The sequence below is a fragment of the Thermobia domestica genome, chromosome 2 (genome assembly GCF_964235325.1).
Source record: "Thermobia domestica chromosome 2, izTheDome1.hap1.1, whole genome shotgun sequence".
Lineage (NCBI taxonomy): Eukaryota > Metazoa > Arthropoda > Insecta > Zygentoma > Lepismatidae > Thermobia > Thermobia domestica.
Window position 1 is genome coordinate 376,165,087 of NC_137455.1, and position 15,309 is coordinate 376,180,395.

General features: G+C 37.7%; 1 protein-coding gene across 1 annotated transcript; it reads right to left on the reverse strand.

Annotated features, from left to right (window-relative positions):
• Positions 1 to 7,345: 7,345 nt before the first annotated feature.
• LOC145679628 (uncharacterized) lies at positions 7,346 to 7,930 on the reverse strand. Its single transcript, XM_081750203.1, has one exon. The coding sequence runs from the start codon at positions 7,928 to 7,930 to the stop codon at positions 7,346 to 7,348; it is 585 nt and encodes a 194-aa protein (XP_081606329.1).
• Positions 7,931 to 15,309: the final 7,379 nt, after the last annotated feature.

Consider the following 15,309-nt stretch of genomic DNA (forward strand, 5'->3'; position numbering starts at 1 on the left):
ACAGAAGTGTTATTAGAGGAACTAAAAAAATTTTTCTCTAGTAAAGAGAATTTCGATTCAAGGTTTCCACAAATTAGCTATTTACGTTAATACTAAAACAAATTTGGTGGTGATTTTGATATAGAAAGGCATCCATACTTTCTTGATATATATATATATATTCCCGTTTGTATGGGCGCCCTTTTAGTAGACTTGTCCACCGCCCTCATTAGTATCCCAGCACGACCCTGGTCAGAAGTATTAGTAAACTATCTCACTCAGCATCACAGATTATCTTTTACTACGAAATAAAAGAAAAATATACCGAAGATCTAAAATGAATACCAATACAGAAGTTGAAGATGTGGATATTCCTGCAATTGAGACTTCGACGGGTGTGATTAATCTTTTACGACAACTAGGACAGCAGACATGTCACAACAGATGGATTCCAAATTGGATACCAGATTGGAACAAATGGCACAACAAATAGAACGGCAGATGGATTCCAGATTGGAACAAGTAACGCAGTAGATAAATGCCAAATTGGAAATAACCGACAATAGGATGGGGCAAATTATTCATAAGTTTGCAGTGATGAGAAGTACTGTTGATGTAGTAGAAACCCAAGTCAATGAAAATACAAACCAAGTTCAAAGACTACAAGAAGAGATTGATACCATCAAAGAGAAAATCATTATGACCAAGTGTAATCCTGATCCTGCCCTCAATGTTGTGTATGAAGAACATAGGAGACCTGAGTCAAGACCCTGTGAAGAAGACAACAACTCATCAGAAGTCTATTCTGAAAGGGAGGACAGCATCTCTAGTATTGAGGACGAAGAAAGAAGACCACGTCGTAGGAACCATACACGTGTAAAACCTCAACATCTAAGGTATTTTAGTACTAATAATAGTCACGTGAAATTCAGTGAAATTAGATAATTAAGTAAATTCATCGGTAGATCTGAGGACATTCCAGCGAGTACCTTTTTAGAGAAATTTGAGGAAGAGTGTGAACTAATTTGATTAAATAAGGCTAATTTCCTAAAAATCTTACCGCATATCTCGTTACCACCTTGTTCGGTATGGTACAAAGCAATCAGATGTAGTCTGCGTAATTATTCATATTTTAAAAATGCACTGTTATCAAATTTCGAGAACAACTTTATGTAAGCAGACCGGGATGCCTAAATTAGAAATCGAAGTTTTGATCCTAAAGTGGACAAAATCCTTATAGATTTTGTAATCTCAGTGTATAATGACTTGAAACAGATCAATCCTTATCAGCATTAATCACGTATTATTGCATCAATAAGAATATTATTAACGTTTAGGTTACAGCAAGTACTGATCTCTTCGCAATGTATTAATTTTAATCACTTAATAATGATAGTTCAAAATTATAAGAATCAGACTAGATTGCAAGGTAATAATAACAGAAATCAAGCTAATTATATCCATGTTCGAAATATCAACGTTAGAGAAGATTGTAATCATAATACGAGAGGTAATGTTAGATTTTCTCGTAATGGCAATACGACCAAACCTAATTTCAGAAGAAGCAGAAATAATAATCATACAGCTTTTAGGAATAATGTAAATAATCGAGCTAATTTCTCATGAACTCCCAGATTTCATAGTAATTACATAGATGGAAGAAATTTTCAAAATAGAAGCCAAAGAACGAGTGAAGTAAATAACATACAGGACCGTACTCGATATTGTGCCATTCAATGCAACCGAATCGAATCTTTTGATAATGTAAAATTATGGCGTCCGTCAAAACATATTCAATTGGTTTTTGTTTTGTTTCACTTTGAATATTGTTATGATTTCATCATAATTTTTACGTCGTTCATAATCTACGGTATGCTATTACATCTATGCATCAATACAAATATTGTCTATCAAATTTGTGTTAAATATGCCAGAATGAATGAAACATGTTACGTTGTACTTTAACTCACACCTTTATTCTTAACTAGTATAAATGGCATTGAAATAAAGAATCTATTTAGTACCTAAAAATAACCAAGAAACTTACCACATTTTGAATATGCCTTTCTCATAGATAATTTTATAGAATTAAAATAAAATTGATTATTGAATAAATATAAGAATTATGTTGAGATAAAATGAAAATAATATTTTATGAATTGTAAATTTTATATATATGAAGGCTATTCAGAAAGTAAGGTAACTATGTATATGAAATGTCTAACGGTCCAGGATGATTCTTTCTTTAATTGTGATCAATTTAAAGAAGTCCCATAGTTCGGGAGCCATATACACAACGATAATGTATATTTCGTATGTTCTTTTTAAGTATTGTAAACATTTACGGGCAAAAGTGCTAATTTAAAGGCACAAGCAATTAAGAAGAAGAAGAAGAAGAATATAAAGAAATAATTTTGTATTATTTTGTTTAATTTTGTTTTATTTTTGTATTATATTTAATTTAATTTAATTTAATTTAATATTTAATTTTGTATTATTTTGAGATATTTCTTAATTTCGTTTCTATGACAACTTGTTTATCTGATTGATGTCGTTGTTACGGTAACTAAGAAAGATAGATAGAACAAAGAATCATCTTGTGAAGACTGAATGTATAATATTTTAATGTGACAAACACGATATATGTTTAAAGTAAATATATATATTCAAAAGTGCACAACTGAGTTGTGTGATTCATTATAGTCTCGTGTACGTTATAAATATTCAATATATACATTTGGAATCAGGGAATGTAACGTAACGAAGATAAATTAACGTTACACAATCATCTAACTGCATAGTTGGCCAGTCTTAGAGAAAATTTACCTGTCCCACGGAAATTGTTGAGAGCACATAGGGTTACCTTTCCTCATAGAGACTCATGATTTTGGAAATATTGACGAAACTTCTTTTACGCAGCCATAATTGAACTTCTACTAGTGAAAAACACTTCCACAACGGACGCAATTTGAGTCGGAGTGCACATCTCAACAATGCATTGAAAAGATTCAAGAAGACATTTATAATTTACAATACACTTCACGAAACGAAAGCAAGTAAAATAATGTTATTATTCTTTATTTTCCAAGAAAGTAAAGAAAGAAATATGTTCCACCAATTACGGGTTGCTCTGTATCTGAATTGTAGTAAATGTTCTCTTAGTTGTAAAAACTACTTAGGGTTACGCTGCAAGCCCGTAGCCAGACCAAAAATGTAGGGGGGAAGCGTAGAAGTTAGGGATGGCCCGACCCAACCTTATTATAGTTCATTTGCAAGCCTGCCGTGAAAATTTAGGGGGGCCCGACCCACCCTAGCCCCCCGTGGTTACGGGCCCGTTACACTGTCTTTTCAGTTCTGAGATAATAATGTAACGCTGGGGTTCCTGTATTGGAAGCCAAGTTTTGTAATGATTGAAAATTACTAACAATGAAAGGAAAGTTTCTGCTCGGGCTGCCAAATAGAATTACTACGTGATATTACGAATAAGCAGATCTTACGTATTTGGGCGACTAAGAATATGAAACGTGTTGTTTTCGGAATTCGATTCCTTATCTCTAATATGCATATTTAATCTGCACTAGAATGAATAATTAAGGCACTCACGGATGAGCCTAATATGCATCAGAAAAATGAATACCTGACCTTGTACTTGAAAAGTGAATGGTACTGATGAGCGACAACTCATCTGCCTATTACACAAATGAAAAAAAATGAATGAGAGTTTGGAGAATTCAAGTTGACTCCACGGGGCTCGAACTTCAGTTCTCCAAGGTAAAAATACCGTTTTGCTAAGATGGTTTTGAATTTTAAAAAAGAAATTGATATGTACAACGAAAGATGACCTAAGTCTAATCGATCCTGTTTTCCCCACAACGGTGTCTCCAAGGCGCTAGGAAAACAGATGCGTAGTTAATAGTGAACTGATTTAAATATGCGGAGCAAAAATCTCACAAGTTGCAAAGCTGAAAGAAAGATTTTTCGCTAATGGCTTGTTCAGTTGGCTACACTGACTATCACCTTGTCACCGAAGTGTGTGGAGATAGCAAAAATAGTTCAAAAGCAACAAACAAGAAAAGTTTAATTCAAAGTTTAAAAAAAATGAGTTAATTTAGATAAAAATTTCTGATGGTCAATGTAACCGTGCTTCAACTTTTTCTGTTCAGGTTAATTTGAAATAACTTCTAGGTATGCTAATATCAGTTAAAGAAATAGGCATATCTTTGAAATGATAACCACATAAATGCTTTGGTTCTAACGTCAAATAGACTTTTAATAAGTTTAACGAGAAAGAAGGTTATATTTACAAAAATCAACAAGAAAGTTAATTTGGACTTACATAAAAATGAATTAATTGACTTTACTGAAAATGAATCAGACTTTTAACTGTTTTTGACCAAATAATATGATTTCTCTTAACACATTCTTCACTGTACAACGTAATATTCAAATTATTTAATCTTGACTGTAAAATTTAGCAACAATCTATTTCTACTCAACTAAACTGACAATATTCGATTCTTTATAATTACTATGACGTAGTTATACAAACAAAAATTTCTATTAAACTGAATATTAATTAACAAAATGATTTATTGTTTTCCTCCTAGACATAAACGACTATTAAGTAATTTGCCCACAGTTACTACCTCTTTTTATTAATAAAAGAAATGGAAATAATTTTAATAATCGGATTGCGGAATGAAAGAATTAATGGTTTAGGTTGCTTGCAAGACTTACTGGAGAAATAGTTTAGAAGCGATAGTATGCTTTTGAGAAAATTTAGTGCACCATTTCTAATGAACTCTAGCGAATTTTCAATATTAAAAGATTTGCATAAACAAGGCATAACTTTGTACACATACTATATCAGTTGGAAAATAACACAATTCAAAATAAAAAATCGTTACACAACACTAACTACACAAATATTTCATATTCAAATACACTACACAGAAATATATATATAGTACTACTATTATTATAGTTTGGCCAATTGATCAAAATAATTATATTGTCGACACTTTTTGATTTTCTCACTGATTCCTTATTTTGCGAATACACGTTTCTCCATAGCTATGGACCCTATCTGCGTTCGTTGCTCAGATAGGTACCTCCGAAGGGATTTACTCGAGTATCTTAAGTTTGTTTACCTTATTTATGAGAGACTAACGATATTACGGGATAAGAATGTTTACACTTATTTGTCTAAAAACTTACTCAACATAGCACGTCTTTGGAAGCTTTATATTGATTGTTTCCTTTAAGAATGATTATAATAAAAATTGACAAATTACAATAAAATGGTATTAAGACTGTTTACCGTTCTGACACATATTTCCCTAACACAACTTATACAAATGTTAAAATTTGAACAACTAGACTTTGACGCTAAATCATGGTTTACTCAAAACAGAAATTACATTACATTCACACATCTTAAACGCGATTTATGTTTAAAAGAGAAATAATCCATACTTGATATAAATAAATATTGGATTGCATATAAATGATTATAATGACGGCTTCAAGGATCTAAATATTGACACATGACGATTACAAATAAATGCATGATTGAAGATAAAATCAATGTATACAAATTTCACTAGTATAATAATCAAAAATTTTATGGCACTTATTCAAAAATGAACTTAATAGTTCCTATATCCGTGAACTAATTTTGGAAATGCAACCAAGGCATTAGGCTATTTGTTTACTTCTTTTAAAAAGAAAGAAAAAAATGCTCTAAATGTTTACGGACAGTTCCGTATGAATAAACAATGTCCCGAAGTTTCTAGGAAAAGGTGAGTATGGAGATCACGAATCACGGAAATATTGGCCATAGTCCTTCTTCAATAACGAAAATAACAGAATACTTTGTCCTACCTTAATAATTCCTTCCGCTTATATTTCCACACTTCAGAAGAAAACTGCACTGTACTTAACTGACCGTCACAATGCTTCCTAATGTCCCTTCTCAGACCCCGCTGTCCTCTGGATTCAACTCCCGGAGAAGAGGTCCTCGTTTGTCTGAAGCGTCTGGGTCTTCCTGTGGCAAAGCATCTGTCTCGAGTATCGGGGATCGAACCCGTGTCTCCGTTCTTCATCTCCATGTTGTTGAAATGCAACGATGCGTCACTTATCAAATCCATCTGCACTTAAATTTCACTCGCACAGTTTATATATCCGCCATCCATCGCACTACTTTTCCTCTCTGAATACAGGAAGTCCACGTATATAGATCAATCACAGACTCAGTTCAAAATCACAAATTACGTAGCGTCACCGTAAGATGATAAAAATAATATCTATGGCTAATGTTTTAAATATTTACATAAGTAATTTTGTAATGACTATGTTGCTGTGGATAACGCGTGGTTTGAGTAGCTGGCTGCTAAGGGGTCTTTAGCTAGCCATTCTTATTAAATTAATCACTTAAGTATATATATATATATATAAGTTGACGTATCCTTATGAGTCGCGTATTGGTGATGTTTTTACGATGAAGAGTCGATTTAGAGTAACCTCTCTTCCGTGTAGGCGTTCTCCCAGCTTTCTTTCTTTCTTTTTTTTAATAGACGCTTCATTCTTCTCTTTGTAAATTTTGAATTTCGGATTCTGATTCGCCGCTTAAAGTTCGTGACACCATTTCCCCAAAAAATCGGTTGATGGCTTGGCTTTGGTTCCTAGCGTCTCTTTTGGGCTAGTACATGATGTTAAAGAGTTTCATAAGCACTTGCGAAGATTGTAGATAAAAAAAATTTTGGTCCCTGTGTGTCTGTGACGTGATATTTGCGATATGGAGGTACTTAGGTAGTGCGACAGTATGGCTGGAGTAACAATAGCAAATTCCATTACCGTTTACTGGCGAGGTAGAAAAATGGGTGGTCTTTTCTTTCTGAAAAGCAGAGAAACTTCTTTACCTGGGACAAATGAAAGAGGTTGCTTGGCTGCTAAATGAAACAAAATAAAATTTTCCTTGACTTTTAAAATAAATTGAATTTACATATAAATATGTTTTAATTTGAATATAAGAACAATTAATTGAGTGTGTGAGCGTAATTGTCACAATACCCCCTCCCAAGATGTAGCAAGTGCTGCAACGGAGTGAAGCACGGCTGCATCTAAGGAGAAGTAACATTTGATAAATATAAAAGTTCAAATTCTGACAAAAAGTACAAGTACATGAAAATACTAACCCTAATCTATGTTGAGGAAGACAATTTATAAATTCACCAAAAATCCGAACCCTAATGGTAAAATTTCGTGCAAGCTGAGAGAGAGATAGTCTCAATCTCACGTTTGAAGATTACTTCTGGCTACTGGATGCTCCGGGTGAGAGTCGCTCATTCATGCGTTGGATCCATTCTTATTTTCTCTCTTCTGAGCATTTCCACCTCTTGAGATTCTCCAGATGTTGTGGGACCAATTCTTTTCCTGTACTACAGTCAATAATGGCGAAGGTATTAGCTCCAACCTTCTTCTTCACATAGTACGGACCCTGGTAAAGATCGAAAAACTTCCGCACTTTCTGCTCTGCAGCAGCACTTAACCTGTGCGCTTTCAGGAACACTAAGTCCCCAGGTGTTACCACTGGACCTTTAGTGGTGAGTTTTTCATTTCTTCGCCTTTTCAAGGTGATGTTCCTACGGGATGCATAGAACAGCTTGTCCTCCCAGGTTTCTCGTTCTTCTCTCGGAATACCAAAATGCTCTAAGATGGGATTTCTTCGCACTGCTCCTAGAAATAATTCCGCTGGAGTATAAGAGAAGGATTCTGTCACCGCATGATTCACGAGGATGACAATGCTTGGTAGATGTTCTGCCCAAGAAGTGTGATTTTTGGCACAGAATACTCTGAATAGTCGGTGAAGTTCAGTGTGTGTTCTCTCCACCAGGTTTGACTTCGGATGGTATGGAGGTGCGTACAAGACCTTGATGTTGTGTCTCTCCATTTCTTCCTTCCATCTTGAACAGGTAAATTGTGGTCCTTGGTCACTCAATATGGCATTTGGTACCCCAATGATGGGTAGAAAGTAACGGCTGAGATACTTGAGGACTAGGTTAGCCGAACTGTTCCTCAAGGGAATGGCTACGAGATACCTTGTTCATCCGTCCATCACGGTGAGGATATACTTTTCTCAAGTGGGTGTTCGTGTCATTGGTCCTACAAGATCGACATAGTAAATATCTCTGGGTCGCTCTGCGTGGTAAGAGGTTACTGTTCGCTGAGGGGGATGTCTGTCCACTTTGGATCGAGCACACACTTCACAATCGGCTATCCATTTCTTCAAGTCTCGCCTCATTCCCTTCCAGAAGTATGATTGTCTCAGGGCCTTCCACGACTTGTAAAAGCCAAAGTGTCCGCCGTTGTCATGGATGTCTTGGAGTGCCTTGTCTTGAAGTGTCTTCGGAAGACAGATTGTCAGCATCTCTGGAGCATGGAAGTTCTTGAGGCATAGAACTTGGTCAGCTAAGCGATAGCTTTGACTCCAATTCCGATTGCTGGTGCTCCCATCCGTAATATCGCCTTTTATTAGGAAGTCAATTATATCCTTCCACTGAGGATCCTCTCTCTGGTGTCTCGCAAGCTCTTCTTTGGTGACTGCAAGTACCAAGGTCTGCTGCTTCACACTATTCACGCTGAAAGTGTTTGCAGGCCCTTCCTCGTAATAGCGTGACAAGGAGTCTGCAACTGTGTTATCCTTGCCTTTGCAGTACTCTACATCAAAAGCGTAATCCTGCAGCTGTACACTCCAGCGAGTCAACCTACTGTTCCAGTTCTTGCTGCGGTGCAGCCATTGCAGGTTTGTGTGATCAGTGATCACAGTGAAGCGCCGACCAAGGAGGTAGATGCGAAATTTCTGTATGCACCAAAGGATGGCAAGACATTCCAGCTCATTGATGGCGTAATTCTTCTCTGCTCCTCTTAAACTTCGGCTGGCGTATTGGATCACTCGCCTTTCATCTCCTTGTTTCTGGCACAAACAGCCTCCCAGGCCTGACAAACATGCATCACACTGCACGTAAAAGGGTTCCTGGAAGTTGGGATGGTACAGCATCACATCCTCCGCGATAGCCCTCTTTAAGTCTTCGAAACTTTTCTGGTGTGCTTGAGTCCACTTCCATCTTCGGCTCTTCTGCAGCAACTCAAAGAGAGGTTGCGCCACTTGCGAGAAGTTTGGTATGTATGAGCGGTGATATCCTAAGATGCCAAGAAATCTTCTCACTTGTTTTATTGTGCGAGGCGGCTCCAGGTTCAGTATGACTTCTACTTTCGATTTATCTTTTACAATACCAGTTGGTGAAATCACGTGTCCCAAAAAATTGAACTTTTTGTAACCCGAACTCTGATTTCTTCAATTTCACCGTCATTCCTGCTTTGCTGATAAGTGCCAAAAAGGTGTCGATGTGCTGCAGGTGTTCCTCCATCGACCTAGAAAAGATTAGGAGGTCATCCACATAACAAATGGTGAAGTCCTGAACCTCATCCCCTAATACCAAATTCATCGCATTCGTAAAAGATTGAGTCCCATTGCAAAGTCCAAATGGCATGACTTGAAATTCATACAATTTGTTTTCAAATGGGAAGGCGGTATAGGGTTTCGAGCGTTCCGTCAGTTCTAGCTGCCAGAAAGAACAGTTCATATCTATTCTTGCAAAATGCTTCACACCGTGGAATCTCTGCAGTATCTCCTGAATTTCCAGAGGTCTTGTCTGTAACACCTTAGTATGCCTATTTAGGGATGTAAAATCAACACATAGACGTAGAGTTTTATCACTTTTACGTACAACCAGCAGTGGATTCAAATGACAGGATTTTGAAGGCCTAATAATGTCCCATTCGTCAAGCATTTGCTTAAGTTGCTTACGCACTTCATCTCTGTGTGCTAATGCAACCGGATATATCTTGGAAACTATGGCCTCCTCTGTTTTAACAACAATATCATGTTGATACACCCTACAGCGTCCTGGACGATCAGAAAATACTGAGCAGTGATTACGAAGGATATCTTGAAGTTGTTGTGCCTCAATGTGCGAGGGTAGATTGGCTGCACGCTCTTTTTCTTCAATCTCTTGCATTAATTCGTCTTTGGTTACATTTGAAATTTGAAGATCTTTCTCGACGCAAAGTTCCTCTTCCATTCTTGACATAGGTAGGAATTTGCGGATTATGTTGGCGGGTTCTGCATCCGCTCGCAGCTCACAGCGATTGAAATCTAGCTCGGCGCGTACACGGTACAGAAAGTCCACGCCCAGGAGAATGGGTGCGTTGAGTCGTTTAACTACCAATACTTCCAACGCAATCTCCATCTCCGAGAGCTCAATCGGTATAACTGCACAACCGATTGCTCTGGATTGACACCTCCCCGTGAAATCCACTAACCTGATCTCCTGTGCTTGTCGCAATGTCGGGTTGCGAACATCTGCCGATAATCTGCCGATATCTTTTTCCAAGTGGACTCCGTAATCAACGTAGCTTCACTGCCCGTATCCAAAATTGCCTCGAAGGTATGTTGGTTTATAACGACTTCTATCCTGGGTGTTTGATATCGTTGTGTCTCATCTTCCTCTTGTTCATTCTCATTATCATCAGAGGTAAGCCAAGTGGCAGAGACATGCACATTCATCTTCTGAGACTCAGTATTCTTTTGTGTTTGCTCTACAACGTTTCTTTGATTAGTCTCTGTGCAACATCTGCCTTCTGCATTAATTCTTATCTTCACTGCTGTTTCATTTCCTTCCACATCGATGTCAACTACTTTATTGGGTTCCTTTCTAGCAGACTGAGACTGACCGTCAACCCGAACCCCGGACCGTTGGCGGTCAAGTTCAGTTTTACTGCTGCTGCTCTGCCTGCAGGACCAGTGGATTGGTAGCATTGATGCTGTCTGGTGTACTGCTACCTCTCCCTCGTGACCCACGATTGTTTCCTCTGGTGTGACCTCTTCGCTCCGAGCTGTTCCCTCGATGCGTGGTCACTTGTCGGACATGTCTCTCTTCAGTTCTTGGCCTGTCTCCTCTGTTTCTTTGATTGCGGCGGAAACGGCGCTGCGCGTGACCTCTTGTCGGTGCTCCTGTATTTCTCTCGCTGCCGGAACTGTCTTCATCAGTCCGCTGTGATGGCTGGTGAGTATTGCGCAATCGATTGTCCTCTCTTCGATAAGGATGGTTCCGTTGTCTTCTATTTCCGGAGTCCCTATATACGGTTTCCTCCGTTGACTGCCTACGCACATGCTGTACTCTCCGTTGCCCTGTCGTACCCCTGTTATTCCTTTGGGCATTTCGGTCTCTCTGGAAACTCTCTATCCTGTCCAGCTCCTCGGTGTCCCAGAGGATCATTGACAGTTGCTCCGTGTCTTCCAGCTGAACTCCGATGAGCTGCCTTTGGATACGTAACGGTAGCATGTTCTTCACGTTTGAGAGAACTTCTGCTTCCGACATAGAAGGACTTAGTTCTCGGAACGCCTTGACTTGCTCCCAAAAGAATTCACGCAGAGACTTACGTGAATCAGCCCTATAGCGTGTGTTTCTGAGGCGAGTGAGCTTTCGCTGAATAATGGCTTCGCTTTGGAAATTCCTCAGAAAAGCACGACGGAAGTCTTCAAAAGTTCTGAATTGTTGGATGTGATTGTCTATCCACATCTTTGCTGCTCCACGTAGGATACGTGGAATTATGTGGAGAAGTTCTTCCTGCACTATTCCGTATAGCCTGCAGTCATCCAACAACCGCTCAAGGAAGGTTGATGGCAGTCCCACATCCGTATCCGGGTCAAACGATGGCAATTCATCTATTTTAGGAGCCCGAAGAAAACTTCTGCAGCTAGCGTGAGAGTCCACAGATCTTCCACTCTCCTGATTCCCTTGACTGAGGTCTTCTAAAATTGGATTTGAAACCGGAGGCGTCGGAGTCCTTCGAGGTGGTTCAATTCCTGAGAAAGCGGGTTGAGGTATGTTTCTTACTGCTTCCCCAACTCTCCTTTCTACCAACTCGGACATCTTCTCCGTTAGGGATGCTGTCAGTTGGTCCACCGTCTGCTGAATAGCTCCTGCTTTCTCCCGTTCGGCATCTTGGATTTGCCGGAGTTCCTCAATCCTGGTGCTCTGATTAGTCAGGCTCTCTATTAGCTCCTCTCGTCGTACAGTCATAGAATGTTCAATATTCTCCATCCTTGTCTGCAGCTCTATCCTCTGTGCTTGGGTCTGCGTCTCCAAGTCCATCCGCATGCGCTGCATATCTTCTAGAACCTGTCCCTGCCTTTCCTCCATTTGCCTGACCATCCTCTCTTCCATTTGGCAAGCTTGTGCCGTGAGACGTTCTTCTGCCTCCTGCAACTGCGTGTGCTGCCGCTCTCTCTGTTCCTCCAGACTTTGAGAGATGGTGCGCTTGAAGTCCTCCAGCGCTTCCGTGTTTGACTTCTCGTGTTCGTCCAGCCTCCTGGCTTGCTCCTGTAGTTTCCTCGAGAGGTCTTCTGCCAAATGGTCTTGTTTTTCCATGAGCTTGTCAAGTTTTCTCTCTTGTTCTTCTCGGTCTTGTGCCAAATGGTCTTGTTTTTCCATGAGCTTGTCAAGTTTTCTATCTTGTTCTTCTCTAAATTCTTCGTTTTTCTTGTTTTCTTCTTTTTGTTGTTTCATGAACTCATCCAGTCGTTGTAACGTTGCTAGAAGAGATTCCTGAAAATCGCCATTAGTGCTGTTCGGCCTGTGATGCTGTTGAATGTTGTCTCTACTTCCTTGAGTGACATTTTCCGTAACTGGACTTGCATTCCTCTGGTCACCACATTCGGGACAATTTCGAGCCTCATCCGTGGGATCCAAATCCTGTTCCCATAGATCACGTCCACACGTGCGACAACGTTGTGCTTCTTCCATTGCAGACATCCTGTTTCTTGGTCGTTGCCTCAAGTTAGATGGCCTTAACTGTGGCATCTGCAAGTAGACTTAAATAACTGGATTGTCAGAATGATTCTTATTAAAATTTGTCTAAAATTAATTCTAATTATCTGACCTATGCTGTCAATCACTCTAAATTTCGTACTCTAAGTTCACCTTAATACGCAAAAATATTACTATTTCATCAATGTAGCATGCCAAGCTACTTTAGCACCACACGTTTTCCACAACAACTTAGTTCATTCTTTTTTTTTTTTAAATATATTCACGTGTATATTTATGTGTATGTACAAATAGTGTATTAATTAACAGATAACATGTCTAAAACACAATAATATGTAAGTAATAAAATGCATGTGTAAATAAAAGTATTAAATCTAACCTATTCTAAACATATATCTATATATGACTATATAATTATATTAATACTAATATTATTCACTAGAAACACACTTAGCTAAATTTATGCATCAATATGCCAAGAATTTGCATGTTCACTTATATTAGTCGCTTACCTGGTGCATTACCTTTTCGTTTTCTTCTTTCCTTCTTTTCTTCTCTTTTTTTAACAAACAAAATGGTGTATCTCTTTTCTCTTTTCTCTTCCAATCACACAAACCAACAAACAAACATGAGGTAAAACAACTATTATTATTATTATTTTTTTTTTACGCATATGCTGAAATGAAATAAAATTGGTTGCGAGGGGGAGTAGAACGCTTAATCGTTCCCTACGGGTAATCTCGAAATAATGATTCTTTGAATACAAAGTTACCTAATTTCATATCACGCTTCCCATTCTTAAGTTTAGTATTGTGTAATAGACTTGATTACTGTTTTCGTTCGCTGTTCGAAATTTACTATGTATGCTTCTCCAAACTAGATTTCCTACTTCTTTTTTTTTAACGCTTACTATGCTTTTCGGTCCTGAAATAAAATTAACTACGCATGTTGGTCCTTCAAATAAGATTAACTACGCATTCGGGTCCCTGTTCGGGAAGCCATTTCTTGTAACACTGGGGTTCCTGTATTGGAAGCCAAGTTTTGTAACGATTGAAAATTACTAGCAATGAAAGGAAAGTTTCTGCTCGGGCTGCCAAATAGAATTACTACGTGATATTACGAATAAGCAGATCTTACGTATTTGGGCGACGAAGAATATGAAACGTGTTGTTTTCGGAATTCGATTCCTTATCTCTAATTTGCATATTTAATCTGCACTAGAATGAATAATTAAGGCACTCACGGATGAGCCTAATATGCATCAGAAAAATGAATACCTGACCTTGTACTTGAAAAGTGAATGGTACTGATGAGCGACAACTCATCTGCCTATTACACAAATGAAAAAAAATGAATGAGAGTTTGGAGAATTCAAGTTGACTCCACGGGGCTCGAACTTCAGTTCTCCAAGGTAAAAATACCGTTTTGCTAAGATGGTTTTGAATTTTAAAAAAGAAATTGATACGTACAACGAAAGATGACCTAAGTCTAATCGATCCTGTTTTCCCCACAACGGTGTCTCCAAGGCGCTAGGAAAACAGATGCGTAGTTAATAGTGAACTGATTTAAATATGCGGAGCAAAAATCTCACAAGCTGCAAAGCTGAAAGAAAGATTTTTCGCTAATGGCTTGTTCAGTTGGCTACACTGGCTATCACCTTGTCACCGAAGTGTGTGGAGATAGCAAAAATAGTTCAAAAGCAACAAACAAGAAAAGTTTAATTTAAAGTTTAAAAAAAAAATGAGTTAAATTAGATAAAGATTTCTGATGGTCAATGTAACCGTGCTTCAACTTTTTCTGTTCAGGTTAATTTGAAATAACTTCTAGGTATGCTAATATCAGTTAAGGAAATAGGCATATTTTTGAAATGATAACCACATAAATGCTTTGGTTCTAACGTCAAATAGACTTTTAATAAATTTAACGAGAAATAAGGTTATATCTACAAAAATCAAACAAGTTAATATGGATTTACAAAAAAAATGAATTAATTGACTTTACTGAAAATGAATCAGACTTTTAACTGTTTTTGACCAAATAATATGATTTCTCTTAACACATTCTTCACTGTACAACGTAATATTCAAATTATTTAATCTTGACTGTAAAATTTAGCAACAATCTATTTCTACTCAACTAAACTGACAATATTCGATTCTTTATAATTACTATGACGTAGTTATACAAACAAAAATTTCTATTAAACTGAATATTAATTAACAAAATGATTTATTGTTTTCCTCCTAGACATAAACGACTATTAAGTAATTTGCCCACAGTTACTACCTCTTTTTATTAATAAAAGAAATGGAAATAAGTTTAATAATCGGATTGCGGAATGAAAGAATTAATGGTTTAGGTTGCTTGCAAGACTTACTGGAGAAATAGTTTAGAAGCGATAGTATGCTTTTGAGAAAATTTAGTGCACCATTTCTAA